At 42.2% G+C, this 17888-nt stretch overlaps 1 protein-coding gene across 2 annotated transcripts in view; it reads left to right on the forward strand.

Moving 5' to 3' along the window:
• Window positions 1-1038: 1038 nt before the first annotated feature.
• sema3aa (sema domain, immunoglobulin domain (Ig), short basic domain, secreted, (semaphorin) 3Aa) overlaps window positions 1039-17888 on the forward strand; it is a 33280-nt gene continuing 16430 nt past the window's right edge. The window contains exons 1-3 of one of the 2 annotated variants that reach the window (XM_034133471.1): window positions 1039-2037; window positions 15435-15595; window positions 16970-17032. In XM_034133471.1, the coding sequence (XP_033989362.1) occupies window positions 1932-2037; window positions 15435-15595; window positions 16970-17032 (330 nt within the window). In that variant the 5' untranslated portion in view covers window positions 1039-1931. The remainder of the gene's footprint in view (window positions 2038-15434; window positions 15596-16969; window positions 17033-17888) is intronic. The other variant, XM_034133470.1, reaches the window with a different exon arrangement.

A 17888-nucleotide genomic window follows, 5' to 3' on the forward strand; every position in this document is an offset into this window, starting at 1 on the left:
CAAAAGCCTTTTCTAACTTTTCCTTATAATCTACTTTTTTGAAGCGGGGCTTAGAGTGTACATGATACGGCTTTTATAGAAATTAGACCCTCTTGTTTTGTCTTGATTTATTCCTCCTAACTTTTCCCAGGACTGTGACTGCTTTTCTTCATCCATGTCACCCAGGCCCATTATTACTAACCCCCACACTCACTTCAAACCCAAGGTTCAAGCCGGAGGGGAAATAAGTTCATAAATAAGATCTGCAATACATTTAAAATGTAAAGAGATAAGGTGGAGGATCATTCACAGGCCTTTCTTATATTTAGTGATCTAACTACTCTTTGTGAAATCTGTTTACTTACAAAAAATACGTTACTTGTAAATATCATACAAAAAATCACAGAGTGTGCTTTTACCCTTAAATAGTGTTTTTTCCAATAAGATGTCAGTTTGGTTTCTTTGACAAAATCCAACAAATCAGTCCCAACATTTAATCCAACATGAATGTCTTAATTACAATTTTAAACAAATCTACAGTTTCATGATAATTGGCCAAACAAGGAAGACTGAGTGTGTGTTTTTTATTTTGTCAATTAATTGTTTGCAACGTCGAGAGAGCACTTTCAATCTGAACAATGTACACTCTCTGCTGTTCTTACTATACAAAATGTAAACTAGAACTCCTGTAACTGTAATAGATGTATTCAGTTTCTATTGGTTGTACAACAACAACAACAACAACATACTCAACAAGTAATTTCCTGAGATCTGGAGCATCATGACATGGTGAAAAAAGTCTGACAAAGCAAAATAAATCTTACAATTAGATAATAATAATAATAAACCACTTTATTTTGAGTTGATTCTGAAATACCTGCAAGACCTTTCAAATGTTAAGAGATAAGATGACAAATATTGTTTCCAACGTCAAGAGTGCGTTTTCAATCTGAACTAACACTTCATGCCGTTCTTACCATACTAAATGTTAACCAGAAAATGTAACTTTATTGAGATAAAATACAGGATTTGGACAAAAAAAATACATTCACATCTCGTTAAGTTCTAATTCTGCTTAATACAAATATGATTTATTAGGAGCCATCACTTCAGTATGTCAATCTTTGTCAGACGTTAGCCTTAGGACATACAGGTGACCTGCAAATCATCTGACAGCAGCAATAAAACCCAGCCTTGGTTTGAGGTTTTCCAAAGAAAGGCTTGGCTGTGAGATATTAAAGGAAATGGAAAATTGATGACTAACTAAATAGGAAATCATTGCGGAAGCGAGGACACTATAAAACCCTCAGTATCCAGCACACTTCCTCTCCACCGTACTGGTTGCATCGGCGCTCTCCAGTCCTCCTGCCCCCCCCCTCTCTCTCTCTCTCACCAGCACTCCCCTTCTCTCTCCCTCAGCTGCTCTCCCTCCCCTCTCTTCTTGTGGATGGTGTGGCTCTCGCTCTCGTCCTCTCTCTCCCTCGCAGTCTGGTGGAGCCGCACACAAGGATTAGAGGGTTGCTGTGAGTGTCTGCTCAGAGAGAAGAAGCCAGAAGACAGAGAGAGAGATAACATAAGAAATACTCCAGAAAAAAGGATAGCCTGACTGTTGTGGATCTGCTTTACCTTTCATCTCCAGCTGAAGCCTTCACCTGGGGAGGGGGGGAACAGATAGGGACTATTAAGCCTGGACCTCCACACAGGGAGCCATGTGAGCGGCACCCCTCCACCCACTTCACACCACAGAACAGTCCCCCCTACAGTCTGCTCTCTGAGCTGGGGAGCACCACCAGGATTTTTTCCCCTTTTCCCTGGAAGCTCCACTTTCTGTTCTCGCTTGGAGGGACTCTCCAGGCTTCGGCGTACCCCAGAGGGAGACACTCATCTCTGGGCACTGGTCGGGGGTGTGAGTGCCCCCTGGTCTGGAGGCCAGCCAGCAGTGCTCCAGCATCATGGATTACCTGTTTGGGATTGTAGTGCTGCTGTGTGGGGCGGTGCAGCCTGGAAGAGGTGGAGAGCCCAAGCACAACGTACCCAGGCTAAGGCTGTCATACAAGGGTAAGCCCATTCTCTGCTCCCCCCCCCCCCCACCCCCCCCCCCCCCCCCCCCCGTCTCCAGGATACATGGTTGCTGGTGCTTTTAACGTAGCTTGTTTAGTCTGATTCCCTCGCCCCTGGCTGCTCTTTCAAGATTTCCTTTTCATGCATTCTTTCTCATGTTGAGTATTCCTTTTTTTCTATTTCTGTGAGTCTATTTCTGTGTCTCTTTCATTCACTCTTGGTCAGAACACTGAAAAACTGAAACGTTGCCTTTAATTAAATGTGTTATGTCAACAGATTTCACATAGCTGTATTAGGTTAGTTGAAAGCAAATTTAAATACAAAATATGTAGGTTCAACTTAATAGTATTGCTTTCAACTAATCTAATACAGCCATGAGTAATTTGGGGACATTATACATGTAAATAAAGTCAACGGTTCAGTTTTTTGAGTGCGCACAGCATCTAACTTACCCTTCTCTCTCCCATTTACTCACTCCTTCCTTCCCTGCCTGTCCCTCAGAGTCCACTATTCTTCTTACGAACAGTCAGATTGGTTCCATATGCTGAGGAAGGCCTGGAGTCAAATGTATATATTGGCCCCTGTACCAATGTTCCCCTTGTGCTGTCCCCTTTCTGCTAGCACTGTACAGCCCTGTTAAGTGCTCCGAACAGGCAATGGAGCCTCCGTTTTAATGGCTTCTGTCCCAAAAACTTCGGTCATGACACAGAGCCTTTCTTTAAGGGGCCGTGCAGGTTTCCACACTTTTCATTACTCAATCCTAAATTGATCCAACAGTTGTAGAGTTTGGTTTGAATGGAAAACTATACAGGCGTGTTGATTTTACGTGTGCATTAAATAATGTGCTGCAGAATATATTGGGGGAGAATAAGAGGGAGTTTTTTTATAACGTGCACGTGTAAGCTTTTGACGTATACAGCAAACATGTTATTCCCTCTGCTTGTGTGTTATTTTGAGGGGAGACTGCGGAGCGCCGGTTCTTCCTCTCCTCCTCCTCCTCCCTCTCTCTCTCTCCCTCTCTGTCTGGTCTCCTCTCTCACACCCTACACTAAATCAGGCTCTTTGTAATAGCAGACTTTTCATCTCAGCTAGAAATAACTGGCAACATTTTTGACATATTTTGGGAAGGTCTTTTTGTGCATTTTAATTTCAGTGAGGGAGGCTATCGTGGTTCTTTGTCCCAAAACATGACCGAAAGTATATGGCTGCGAGTGTGGTCTCTCCATTCTTTATTTTAGTCCAGTTTCTCTCGTAAAACAAGCCCTCTGAAAACGTACGAACGTGCTGATTTGCCGTTGTTTAGCGGCATCCCGTTGTGCGTTTGACTGTCACCCAAAGCCTCGGTCACTCAGATCATTTCAATCTTGGGAAAACATTCAGTCATAAATGTGATGTTTGTCACTCTAATTCATTTTCTATCTTCAGCCCAGACGTTTGCTACAGTATAACTTGTGTTTAGAGGCCTGCTATATGACATGCTTTATTCTTTAGATAGAGCGCACGTTGTAATTTTGGTAGAGTATATTTTCCTTCATCACCCTTTAAACTTCCAAGCGTGTGTGCCGATGCTCGGTGTTGCATGTGACTTTTGTATTTCAGCATTTAATGAGCTTCTTCAGCATGTTGTTGGCACAGCATTTTAAAAGGGTGATGACATGCAATCACCACATGGACTCTGGAAAGAATCATCGTTGAACTTACCTGCTACAAGTCATACATCCCCTGGGCTCCATTATGTCAGTTCACACGGAGCCTCTAGGCATGATGGGAAAATGTCATCTCTTCTACACAGCCATCTGCTTTCAAAGAATGTGAATATAGTTCCCCTCAGCCCCTTTTTTGTGATCCTCCTTGGTGTTCGGTCTGACAAGCGAACATGTTGCTGACAACAATACTAGACAAGAGATATGTCATCGAGCATCAAAGTCTGCATTGCCTCACTGTACGAGTGATGGATGAGCGTCCTGAAACCAAGAAGGCAGGTCTGCAGGGAACGAGTCATGACAGATGCACTTTAGTGGATGTACGATTATTTTGTACTAAAAGTACATCAAAGCCCTGGTGTGTGTGTGTGTGTGTGTGTGTGTGTGTGTGTGTGTGTGTGTGTGTGTGTGTGTGTGTGTGTGTGTGTGTGTGTGTGTGTGTGTGTGTGGGTGTGTGTGTGTGTGTGTGTGTGTGTGTGTGTGTGTGTGTGTGTGTGTGTGTGTGTGTGTGTGTGTGTGTTCATGCAACATCTTGGTGCGAGGACTCGACACCCTCTCTTGTGATGCCCTCCCTTTTTTAGACTGTAAGTGGTGAGTTTGCGTGTGTTTTAGCGAGGCAGAAAAATGTGTCGGGTCTGTCATGTGCCCTTATAATTAGACACCTGGTTCTGTGCGTGTGCCCGTGCACATGAGCTGACAAATCGGTGTTTTATTGTGCCGTAAAATCGCTGTTTCTGTAATTATTTGTGATTTCAAACTGCTATTGGTTTCCACCATTGTGTATATGCATTATCATTGGGGTGTAAAGGCATCGGCGTCTTTGTGAGGTTCCGCTCGGCAGTGTCTCGGGCCCACAGGTGTTTGATGGCTCTCTCGATGCCTGTCAGGGGGGACCATTCTCCGTTAACACCCACTGTGCAGCGGGCGGTGGGAGTGAGCGAGAGGGATGGGGGTGACGGTGGGAGGAGAGATTTGCTTTTAATGAAGGATAAGCTGGCAGACATACAGCAGACGACGCAGGAGGAAGGGAGGCTGGTTGTTAAGTGAAGTGTCACTCATCCCCTCTCCCTCCACCAAGCCCGCATAGTAATTAAGTCAAATAAACGACAAGGAGGAATCCTCCTGGGAAGGACAGTCAAACGAGCGCCGAGCAAAAGAGTGTGCCGGGACGATCACACGAGCGGAAGAGAGACTCAGGCCCCGGAGTGGGACAGTCGCAAGAACAAGGAGGGTCTGTGATTTTGGGCAGTCAAATAAACACAGAGCATGCGAGCAGAGTCCCGTGAAATTATTCTCAAACGAGCGCTGATGACACGCCTCCAGGGACCGATAGTCGTCTGCTGGAAAGGACACACGAACGACTGCAGTGTGAGCACTTTGAGACGTAGAACGACTGAGAAATGCAGGCAGGTAGATAAAATTACCTCTCCTGGGACGGCTGGCGCAGCAAGTGCAGAGTAAATGATTTCCCGGTGGGGTCAGTTAGCCATCTCTCTCAGCTAAAAGGATCTGGCTTCACGGGGACAGAAGTATGATCACAAGAGTTAATGATTTTCTCTTCTCCTTGAGATCAGAATAGCTTTTTTACTTCCCCTGCCTTGACCTAGGAACATAAGGAGAAGGAGACATTAGTTGAAACTCAAGTCCAAGTTAAAACTAATCTTAGTGTTGTAATATTTTAAGGCAACAAATGGCAGCCCAATTCCTTTGAAAAAAGTGAGTCATCATAACCTGGAAGAGGTGGGGAAATCGCAACTATCAAAATATTTGAATTATTTAAGAATAAAAGCACTTTATTGTTGCACATGTAATATAAACAATGCTGCTGCTGCACTACTGCAATACAGCAACCTCATACGTTAAAAGGATGAAACAATGACACACTCCCTTGGATCAATGCATAGCTGCACACAATCACATTCCTGAACACAATCTATCTCCCACCCCCTCCCACGCTGTAGAAAGGCCATCAGGAGGAACACTGACCCCTAAAGGTCAAGCGATGCACATACAGCACCCAGATACACACAGTATGAGGGGAGATCCATGAAACTGCAAAACTCCACAAGAGCTCAAACAATAAGTCAATTCATTGAATAGTGAATCGACAGAAAATAAATGGCAACAATTTAGAATATATAAATGGATTGGTTTAGTCACTTTTAGAGCAACAATTACAAATATTTTCTAAAACGATGCTCTCATAGAATTGTAAAGTTAATAATAATAATTTTTTTTTTTTTTATAAATCGACATTTTGATTGCCATTTAACCTTTTTTGAACCTTTTAATAAACAAAACGATTAATAGAGTAATCATGCTGATTCATTGAAAGTGAAAATAAACATATATTGCGGCTCTAAACTTGACCCGATGGTGATCCGTAAAAAGGAGCCAGCGGGCGGCACTTTAACACTTAAAAGGCCTCGTCAAACAACCTGATAATTACCCTCGGCGTGGGTAATTATGGAGCCTACTGCCTGACCTCGTAGTGCCATGCCCCACGCTGGCTGCATGGGAGGAACTGAGGAGGAAAGACGGAGCGAGACGGAGAAAGAGACAGGGAATCTGGAATTGGCTTACAACCCTTCAAAATAGACACTTGGTGTGGAACCGCACTCAACGCAGTCTGGACTCAGCCCCATAATAAGCCTGTGTCCGTGTGTGTTTGGTGTGTGGGCGTGCCTGCCTATAAAAAATATGAACTGTTTGTGGGTGTTTGTATGGTTGATCAGTGTGTCTATTCCTTCTTTGATATGTGAATGAGATTCTCTCTCTTGCTCTCTTTGTTGTATCTGTCCATTCTGCGGGCTGGGGCTCACAGAGCGGATGTAGATAATTATAAGGTGTTCTCCCAACGCGCCAACTTTGGAGATGTCTGCCTCCCTTTTCTCTTTATTTCTCATCGTTCTTCTCTTCCTACCCCCTCCTCCCTCCCCTCGCTTCTCAAAGAACCACAACACCGCAGACCCTAAGTACAATCTTCTAGTAGGCTGTGTGTTTTTTTTATTTTGTGTATGCTGGTCTCCTCTTCCTGTCTCTTTGATTGCAGCTTGGTTGATACATATATTTGGCTATCCTTCATTTCAACTCTATTTGGACACACACACACACACACACACACCCACACACACACACACACACACACACACACACACACACACACACACACACACACACACACACACTGAACTACCCTCATGGCTGCTCCCACACGGCCACATTCCGATACTATAAACCAATGTTTTGCTGTGGCTTGCTTTTTCAATCATGCCCCTATGTTACATCCAAATATATGACATTTCCTTGCACTGACTCACATACCTGACCACAAGTTGAAAGATGGCATAATTGAGTCACAGAGAGAATGTGTGTCGACACTCATTGCCCCACAGATAATTGTGCAATGACACCAATGCACTTGCAAAACAAAAAGCCCCTTAATGTCTGTCAATTGTTTTTGTTGCCATTTTACACTAGCATAAACTGATAAAACTGCAAAGGTTGACTTTAATTAAATGTATTATGTCAACAAAAAATAACATAGCTGTATTAGGTTGGTTGAAAGCAATAATGTTAAGTTAAACCTAATTTTTTATTTCAACTTAATATTATTGGTTTCAACTTACCTAATACAGTTATGTGAAATATGTTGACTTAATACATTTAATTAAAGTCAACATTTGAGTTTTTACGTGTACTATTGCAGTGAGTGTGGTGTTGTTTTGATACCATATCTAGCTTGTCTTATTATAGGTATTTTAGACGAATACATGAAAGCGGCACGAGTGATTTGTTTCATTACCCCATGCTGCAACACACTCTGGAGTAATTGCTGAGTTTTATGACCTTTCCGATTGCATGTGTTTGCTTTCCAAGTTGGTGTGTGCGTTGGAATGTCAAGCACGGCCCCAGTGTTCCTTAAATGTTCCCTAATTACAGTGCTTTTTAATTAAAACCGAAATCCTTACTTAAAACAATCCTGATGTGTGCTCATAAAAGCCACAACAGGAGTTAATGTCATCGCCGTGCGCGTTCGCGAAGAGATTAATGAGCGTACACAGCAAGCAATTGTGCGTGTTCAGTGTACATTTCCGTCTGTGTGTACATAAGCAGTGTATGGACACGCATGCGGGAAAAATACCCTGCGTCTTTGCATCTGTGTTTGGGATGAAGGCTTGGGTTACAGCGTGTTGCAGATTGCTGAACTGCGGGTATGAATGGGTCCCGCCACCTGCTAAGTTTTGTCAGTCATATGGAGAAAGGGTGAACCATTCAATCTCAACAGGGTCGAGTTACAAATGAGGGGGACATCTCTGCAGAAAGACTGGGGGACTGATGGACAACAGACGGACACGCAGAGGAAGAATGGGGAGTGGCGGTGGAAACAAAAATGTTTAAAAAAAGTAGAGTGTGTGATGAAGTTTTGTACACGATTGATACTTCTTTCACTGATACGTTGACTTTAATGTGAATGGTCACAACATTTCACATAATTAGGAAATCAATGACATTAAGTTTAAATACAAGATACTAGGTTCAACCTAATATTATTGCTTTCTACTAACCTAATACACTTATGTGAAATTAGAGTCAACGGTTCAGTTTTTTCAGTGCCCTGATTTATAGACTTATAGCCACTGTTAGCGATATAATCATCCCTCCAAATTTGCAGTTATATATCTTTTCCCTTGGATGTATTTCTGTCATAAATACCAGAATTTGGATGAGACATAATTACGACGTTGGGAAGATTACAATCATAAATCTTGACTTTATAATTTTCAAGATTGAGGATTTTGTGGATTATCATTTCCCACTGCTATTGCGTTACGTTAAAAGCACACGCTGCATACTTTTATTTCCCAAAACCTCATTTTGTTGCACCTTTTATTAATAGAGAGCAGAGCAGAAATGTGCCTGTGGATTGTATCTGTGTCTGTGTCGCATCAACGTGTTTGCTGTCACAGTTTGCCTCGGACACATCGGGATCTGTAGCCCTGCCTCATTAATTTCTAATAAAATGTCAGGGCTGACATTGGGCTACACGGTACAGCTGACAGGCTGCACTAACAGGCAGTGGCTCCAGACATGACCACGCTAACCACAGCCTGGTTCCTCTCAAAGTCCATCCATCAAACTGACTCACACTAGCACCGTCTCCCTCTCGCTGCACAGATTTGCAGAGGAGTGATAATGTGATTGGCCGCGTGGATACACATGGCACATTTGTCCATGTTAAAAAATGCCGACGATTGTATTTGCATTCAAAAGTTTATATTTGCAAGTGTGTCTGTGTGTGTGTGTGTTTTCCTTCAAAGTAATAGGAACCAGAGAGTCTGAGCAGCCTGGTTGTACAGCGAGCATTTAGTGGTGTGTGAGTGGGCTTTCTGCGGTGCACATGGCCAGGCCTCGAGCCGTCTGTGGCCACAGCGCTGGTTGGAAACCGCTCTCTGTGGTCCAGCCGTCCATTGACAGGAGGAGACACACACTAATGAAACGGATCCATATTCAACCGCTTTTGTCTTGTGTCCTTTTTTTTTTTTGTTCTAATCTGTGCTCATGTTTCTGCCTTACTTTGCTTCCATTACTCTGGTCTCTATTATGCTGCTCATGTCCACTCTCAGATTAGTGTGTGTTCAGTATCCGTCCTCACTCTCTCTCTCTCTTCCTCCCTCGATGTCGTGCGGTGACGAGGAGGTCTAGCTTTTTTGGTTGAGAAAGATGAATGATGCTGTATGGTGAAATTCAACACATACTTAGACTACTCATATAGATTCTTGTGGTTTGGGATGTGGTCGTATTTTCCGTGTTAGTCCCTATGATACATATCCTATGGTTGAACTTGATCTCAGTCATATTCACTAGACAGTGTGGTATTTAAATGTCCCATAAGATACACTACTTGACTTTGAATTATAGCTGTGCGTCATTTCGGTTGAAAATTTAAAAAAAATAAGTTTCTATTTCAACAGTGTTTTGCAGAGCTGAATTTCTAGAAAGCCAACCAATCGTTTCTGGAAAGTAGTACAGTATGGCTGCAACAGCAAAAATATATTCAGTGTGTTTTCTAATGAATAATTACTCCACACACACTTTCATGCGCACCTTTGTATTAAAACACATGTGGAAGCTCTTCTGAATGATAGAGTTCACGGCGCCGTGTGCGAGGTAGCACATTTCCTGTCACTCTGCTGAACCTGAATGAGAAATCCACCGACCCAGGTTGTGTTATACTCACCGTCACCATGGAAACCAACCCACACCTGCTTCCGTGCTTAGAAAGAGAGAGAAAGGGAGGGAGCGGGGAGGTGAACTTTTGAGGCATGTGCGGATATCCTTGAGCTTAGGATAATATTTGAACACTTTGTTAAGCAAAGCTCTCCGCACATTTCCATGAGGCCGCCGTCTCGTCTTTTTTCTCCCCGACACCTGTGTTTTGTGGCAGAGGCCATCGTGAGAGCGGGAAAACGCACACCGCACCACACACGGAGAAAAAAGAAAGCATTCAGAGGCAGAGTTGGGACAGACAGAAGGATTGACATGCCAAACCTAAACCACTGCAGATATTACAGAACTGTGTGTCTTAGCTTTTCTGAAGCCAGCCGTGTATTATGAAGAAAAACACGTGTAATTCTCAGTTCCTTTTGAGCTGCCATTTTCTTTTCGAACTGTCTTTCTTTTCCCTGCCTGTCAGCTTTTTAGTAAAATAGACTTACACACTCTGACAGACCACAGAAACACACCTTTTGGGTGTAAGTCAGGAACCTCTTGCCAAAAGCAGAAGAAAAAGAAAGCTTTGTCAACCAAATGAATAGTAAAAAAGTGAAATGTCCCACTTGTCGAAAACCCCCTCTCCTCTTGTTGTGCCGTACTGTATGCACAGGAGGAACACTTGAACAGTGCTGCATTAGTTTAATGGAATATTATCCATCTGTTGAATCGCAGTCAAGTGTTTTCCTCTGTCAGGCTTTTATACTTAATGTCACTCAAACACACTCGCTCAGCAGCGCACACGCACAGTCAGATAAACATAATTTAATACCCCGTCGCCTTTCTTTCACGCAGTTTCATTATTCCGCTATTGCGTGGCATGTGGGCGTGTAAAGCGTCTGCCTGTTCCGAGGATGGGGGAGTGAAGAGTACTCCACAGACAATTGCACTTGAATTTTAAATGTAGTCCTTTTTTTTCCCCGGGGCTTTTTAAGACAAGAGCCATGTTATTTTCCATAATGGAGTGTGACAGAGCGACAAATGATAATTAATTTGAATGAATTGCTTGTATTTGCCAGTTTGAAGTGGGGTTCTTGAATATATAGTGTTTGTGTTTGTGTTGTATGGAAGGCATTCAAGCCCCACCTAGATAGGACATACATATATATATATATATCTAGATTAATAACTTGTGATTAAACTTTCATCTTCCAACCATATTTTAACTAGGGTTGGGGGTACATTTGTACAGAATAGAATTTCAAATGTCTTTCTTTTGCAAAGTTGTCATTATACTGTACACATACTCATCATCTTAACTATTATTATTGCAATTTCTGGTAACAATTGCTTTTACAGTCAACTCACTTGATGGTATTATTTATTTTTTATTTTGATGTCATAGGTGAAATCAGCAGGATTGGCAGGAAGTTGTTAAATTGCATAATTTGCTGTTGAAAAAAAGCGAATAAATGTAATACTCAGCATATTGCAAAATGCTTGTTTGTTGATGTAAGAATCTTGAATTAGGTATGATGATAATACTGTATAGTTATTTTTGGATTAGATTCCCACTTTTAATATTAACATTAAACAACTAATTTGCCCAGACTTCAATTTCACCATATCTTTGCAGATGTGCCTCCATATTCACATCTGTGTGTGTGTGTGTGTGTGTGTGTGTGTGTGTGTGTGTGTGTGTGTGTGTGTGTGTGTGTGTGTGTGTGTGTGTGTGTGTGTGTGTGTGTGTGTGTGTGTGTGTGTGTGTGTGTGTGTGTGTGTGTGTGTGTGTGTGTGTGTGTGTGTGTGATTGTATGTCAGTGGCTGTTTGCACAGGCCTGAATGTGTGCTTTTCAATATGTATGAAACAGAATGTGTGAGTGAAAAAGAGCAGACAGAGGATGCATGTAACAGGAGAAAGTGCGATGAAAGTGGACTGAACAGAGTGTGTGTGTCGCCATGTGTGTGTGAAGTGAGTGGAATCCATATTCATGCACTAGTATATGTTTAAATGTGTATCCAGTGGTGAGTGTAAGCAGACTGTGTGTGGTGAGGGGGGGGCGCGTGTGGCATGTGTGTGTGTTAGACGGTGTGTTTTAATGTGTGTGTGTTGAAGGGTCCGGGGCCAGGGAGTGTGTTGGAGGTGGAAGCTGCTGAGTGTGCGCACTGTTCCACTAGTTCATGCTGCATAGGCAGAAAAAACGATTGGATTACAACTTAGTCTGGGAAGAATGTGTGTGTTCAGGGAGAATTGATGCGCTGTAAACATTTAGGTCAATATGATATATTATATATTGTATATGCATGTCAGTTGAGGGGGGTCTACTTGCATTTTAAAAGCCGAGCGCATACAGACATGTTGAACCTGCTCCTCCTCCCAGTGTGTGTTATTCTAGGGTTCTTGTCTTTGCTTGGTTACTGTATTTTGTATGAGCCGTGCTGCGCGCCCTGAATCTGCCCGTGCTCCATTTCCAAACGAGCGTGTCTGTGTTTAGGTTAGAGGTCCTTACGCCCAGTTCCTCCAATTCTCCAAACCGCAGCAGATCCCAGCTCAGATAAAGCCTCTCTGTGTGTGTTTGTGTGTGCAGGCTGAGGCCACCGTGTCTTTGTCGGGCATCGCCACGTGTTGAAATATGCGTGTGTGTTTTTCCTTCTTTGGCCCATCTGGGGGAAACCTTTCGTGACAGACCGGTTTGCCCTACATTGCCTCTTACTTTCAGAAGATACTGTCTGTCACGTAGATGGAAGTTAGGAGGAGATGTCCCGTCTTTTTTCATTCACTATTGAGCGTTTGGCCTTATGTCTCCATATCCTCATTCTTAACTTCCCTTTTCTGTTATCTTAATCTTCTGTAAGCCTTAAACTATTTTCCATTCAATTCCCATTTTTACACCTTGACTTTCTGCCACACACATTATTTTTCCCTTACTTAATGTTTGAAACATAATAGGACCTCCGTTGGCGTTCTGTGGACTGGAAATCACATTTGCTTACTTCTCTCCTTCAACTCATTTCCTGACCCTGCGATTTCAAATCTGATTGGTAAACTGAGAATAACAGGCTACTATCTGATTGGCTACCACCTGATAACAAAATGGCTTAGACTTCTTCTTATCTGCAGTATTTAATGTCTCGTCATCGTTATTTCAGGATTATAGGACGTTGATGTCCATAGAATGGCCACTGTAGAAAAATATACCTACAGTAAAACCCACACACATACGCTCAACCCATCTGCGGTTCACTACAAATTCTCACACACACACACACACATCCACAGACCTCCATTCATGCCCACCCACTCCATTTCCTCCAAACTGAAATCCAAATGACGCAGATGAGCTGCAACCGTCTTTATGAGGTGACGACCACTCCCTCTCATCCACCCCACTGCTACTTCACACACACACACACACACACACACACACACACACACACACACACACACACACACACACACACACACACACACACACACACACACACACACACACACACACACACACACACACACACACACACGGGGGGCGACACACCACTACCTCCATCTCCCCGACCATCAATCCCTTCTTTTATGTAGACACAGATGTCCGAGATCTTACACAGTGTGAGGGGGCGCAGATGGCTCCTATAGCAGCCCGTCAATCAGAGCGCTGCAGTGAGATCACAATGCTTCGACCGGACCGTGTGTGTGTGTGAATGTGTGTGTTTATGCTATATATACACTACAGTATTGTGTGTGTGTGTGTGTGTGTGTGTGTGTGTGTGTGTGCTGGTTTTATATATTGTGTGCCTGCGTGTGTCCGTGCTGTATGGTGACACTGATGATGATGGATGATAGTGTGATGGTGAGGCTGATGTATTGGAAGGCTGTACCTGGAGTGAAAATATGAAGCACATGGTGTGTATCAAATGGACCAAGTGGAGGCTGATGCTGAAGGGGTTCATTTTGTTTATTTATTTTGTCTGCATTTTAAGAAATTATTAAGGCATACATAACAAAATAAAAACTGAGATACATAAAAAGAACTACATGACAATCGAAAAATCAGGAAAAGAGAAGAAAGAAAGAGAAAAAAAACACACATTGATACCAATTTATAAGATATAGCGTTTTAATACTCATAATTGTCAGATTATGGACCTGGACATTATAAATGTTTTGTGTTTTATAATTTACCAATTTTTCCTCTCTTTCATCAAAGATATGTACTTGGCTTCTGATTCTCGTGGTTATTTTCTCCATTCCATAATTGTATAAATTGTGGTAATTTAAATACGTATTTTAATTGGGCTAACATTATTTCGATGAATCTTTCATTATTGGCTTATTTTTCTATTAATGAATAATTTGCTTAGTCTAGAAAATGTCGCAACATGTTAAAAAAAAAAGGGGATGTTATCAATGTCAGGACCCCACTCAGATATACATATATTAGATTTATAATCACATTACATTTGCAGTGCCATAAAACAGAGAAACAGCAGAATCTTTCATTTTAAAAAGTGAATTTCTGTTACTTTTACTTGTTAATTATTAAAGGTATTAACCAATCATCGAAATGGTTTTCTGTCATTTTAAAAACTAAAATCGACGATGCAGCTTGATTGTTCAATACAATCAAATAAAGAGGTAGATGGACATTCCGTATGTTTCATGTATTACTGATTAATATCCAAGTGGGAACTGATCTCTGGTGGTTATAAATTAACTTGACTGTCTGAGGTCTGGCTGGACATTGACCCACATGTAAAAAAGCTGGTTTCCATTTATCTTGGCTGCACATTGTTAGTCTCTACTTTACGACGTTGTACACTTGAAAGGAACTCCGCAGAAATCCATGTGCAGTGACAAACTCTTGAACGCTGATTTACATAATAACCCATTTACAGCTACATGCCACACATACTTACTTACAAACAGTGTCTCCCCTGGCCCTGACTCCATATGAATTATTCAACCAATCACACGGCTGAGCAGTCTGAACCGCGTCCCTGATTGGAGCATGCTGTGTTCACTTCAAATGTCTCACGCTATACCTGACTGACGTGTGTCTGTGTGTGCAAATGCGTGGGTGGAAAAGCAATTAAGGAAACATGAAAAAGTAACAGATTTCCTACAACAGGGCATCTTGATTGGCAGAATTATTTTTGTATTTTGGGCAAAGACAAGCACACTTTTCCAACACTCGACCATCTAATCATTTGTATTGCAAATATATTTTTGTGTGACTAATAAGTACTCAACATGGGTCATACTGATATTTGAAGTTTGAATAGTTACGCTATTATAGTCCACATTTTTGCTGCAGATGTATTTCCGTAGTCAACACTTATAATGTATTAACTTGCTGTAGTGAACTGTATAAAAGTGGAACTGATTTCATTTTCAAACCGTTCATTTATCAATATTTTCGTCTTCTGCTAGTTATTCCCAATTCATGATCGGCACTAACTCTTTCTCCTCTCTCTCTGCAGAGATGTTAGAGTCCAGTAACCTCGTCACCTTCAATGGCTTGGCCAACAGCTCGAGCTACGACGCTTTCCTATTGGACGAGGAGCGAGGGAGACTACTGGTTGGAGCAGAGGACCACATCTTCTCATTCGACCTCGTTAACATCAACAGAGACCACAAAATGGTAAAACTCCTTACACTTTAGGGTTATTTTATAGGTTTGTGTGAGAGTTCAACGCATGAGGTTCTTTTGGTCCAGTTAGCAAGGAGTTATTTGAGCTCTTTTTATTTTTTTCTCTCCTCTCTTCTCCCTCTGGAGTCCATTACACCACATTTCTCTCCCCTCCCTCTATCCCTCCCACTGTCTGTCTCGGTCCAGACAGGGCTGTCCATAATTCCATTACTCCACCTGGACTAGGTTAACAGTCTTTTTATCCGATTGGGGTTGCCATCATAGACACAGACTTGCCTGCAGGCTGCAGAGAGCTGAGCAGGGGAATGGAAGTGCTGAAAAATACAGAGTCAATGCAGAGACAGAGAGTGTTACTTCATTATTTTTGCCCTTGGCTCGGATGTGCATTTTTCCCCGCTCTTTTGTTCTGATCTTTGCATCATTATCAGATAAAGGCCAAAAAGAGGTGATTAAGCTAATCTAATGTAATTACCCTAAAATGTGCAGAGCTGCAGAGAACTCAGCTGATCCAGAGAGCAGATAAAGTCTAGGAATAGAATGAGGAATGTGTGTGTATTGTATAAAAATACAAATGCATGAACGTGCATGTGCATACATTGCCTTTGTCTATCCACATCTGAAGGGCCAACAAAAAGAACGTTTGCTCAATCGCATTCTTAGTATATAATTATTCCCTTCCACTTGTACACTCTGGCCATGTGTGTTTATAATTCATGTGAGGGCCACAGATAGATGTCTTCTAACAGCACAAGCCTTTATTTATTTCACAATAAGTCCTATCTTTTCCAAAACAATGACGCAAAAGCCTGTTAACTCAATGTTTTTTAGAAAAAGTACAACCACATGCTCAAGATTTGAAAAGTAGAAAGGAGTTTTAATACCATCATTTGAACCAGAACTCATATTTAGACATTATTAAATGTCTACATCAACACAGCAAGTTTGGAGGGTAATAATCCTACGTGTTCCTACACATGTATGTTATCCAATTTCACATAAACACAGAACATGTTTTGTTTACGAGTCACCTTAACCCCTTTCCATCTCTACTTTCATGCACCCTATCATTATACTGTTTAAAAAGCAATCCCCTTATGCATCATAATATGATGCATAAGTACACACAACACGTATGGTATGACCAGGAATGCAGAGGGAAATAAGGAAGTGAGTTAACTAGGAGCTGTCAATATACATCAGGCCAATTTCTCATTCCCCTGGAATTATCCAAATGTGGCCTTCCCCCTGATTCACTGCATTGACTCACTGCATTGACTCACTGCCTTCATGTTTCATGGACCAACATGTACATCTGTGCTCTGCACCTCCAGCCCAGTATGACTTTGTCTCTTCTTGTTTGCACAGATTGCGTGGCCTGCCACTCCCTCGAAGAGGGATGAATGCAAGTGGGCAGGAAAAGACCTTGGGGTAAGTCCACATTCATGATGGCATCATTGTTTGAACTCTTCTCTATAATTATTGCCATCATTGTTACACAAATTATACGTCTGTCCTGCATCCATTCTTCAATTTACTCTTAAACGCATTGTCGCAGAAATTCACTATAAGAGAAGTTTGGAGCATCAGAAATTAGCCAGTGCCCATTATCCATCTCTCCTCAGTACTCTCTATAGGCCGTCCCCCACTGGCACCTTTAACAAAACAAACTGTACGACAGATGTTCGGTCACAGTGAGGTGTACATAGTGTCCCTCTAGGACAATGACGCATTACCTCAGAGGTTATAAGCAGCCGGGACAAACACTTTAAAGTCGGGAGTATGTTTATGTTTGTGCCTCGGATTGTGCGCATGTGTGCATATTTATGTGGGAGTGTAATGTTTGACTTCCCGTTATCTGGCGCAGCACGTTAGCTCACATGTGCAGGAGTTTGCTGAACACATACTACAGTATATGCCACCAGCATTGTTTGCGTGCGTGATGGTGTTAGTGTGTGTTATCTCTGTGTTGCTGTTTGGATAGGCTCTCTGTGTGCTTGTATCTGATCTTAATTTCATGGCTGGATGAGTCCGGAGTGCAGCGGCTGCAGGGATTTTTGGATAATCCAGAATTACATACTCATTTCAAATCACAGAGGTTTTTCTCGGGTCCAACACGCCGCCAGCTTTGTGGGATTCTCGCCCAAACACACAGTCGCAACTACACAAGCAACGCTACACCTTCGCTCGCTCTGTGGAAAAAATACTTTTTTTTCTGGCAGCACAAAATCACACAAAGCACAATGATGAGGTATTTGCATGCTGTGAAAATGTTTACCCTTGAAAA

Source organism: Trematomus bernacchii, unplaced genomic scaffold, assembly GCF_902827165.1.
Source record: "Trematomus bernacchii unplaced genomic scaffold, fTreBer1.1, whole genome shotgun sequence".
NCBI classification, from domain to species: domain Eukaryota; kingdom Metazoa; phylum Chordata; class Actinopteri; order Perciformes; family Nototheniidae; genus Trematomus; species Trematomus bernacchii.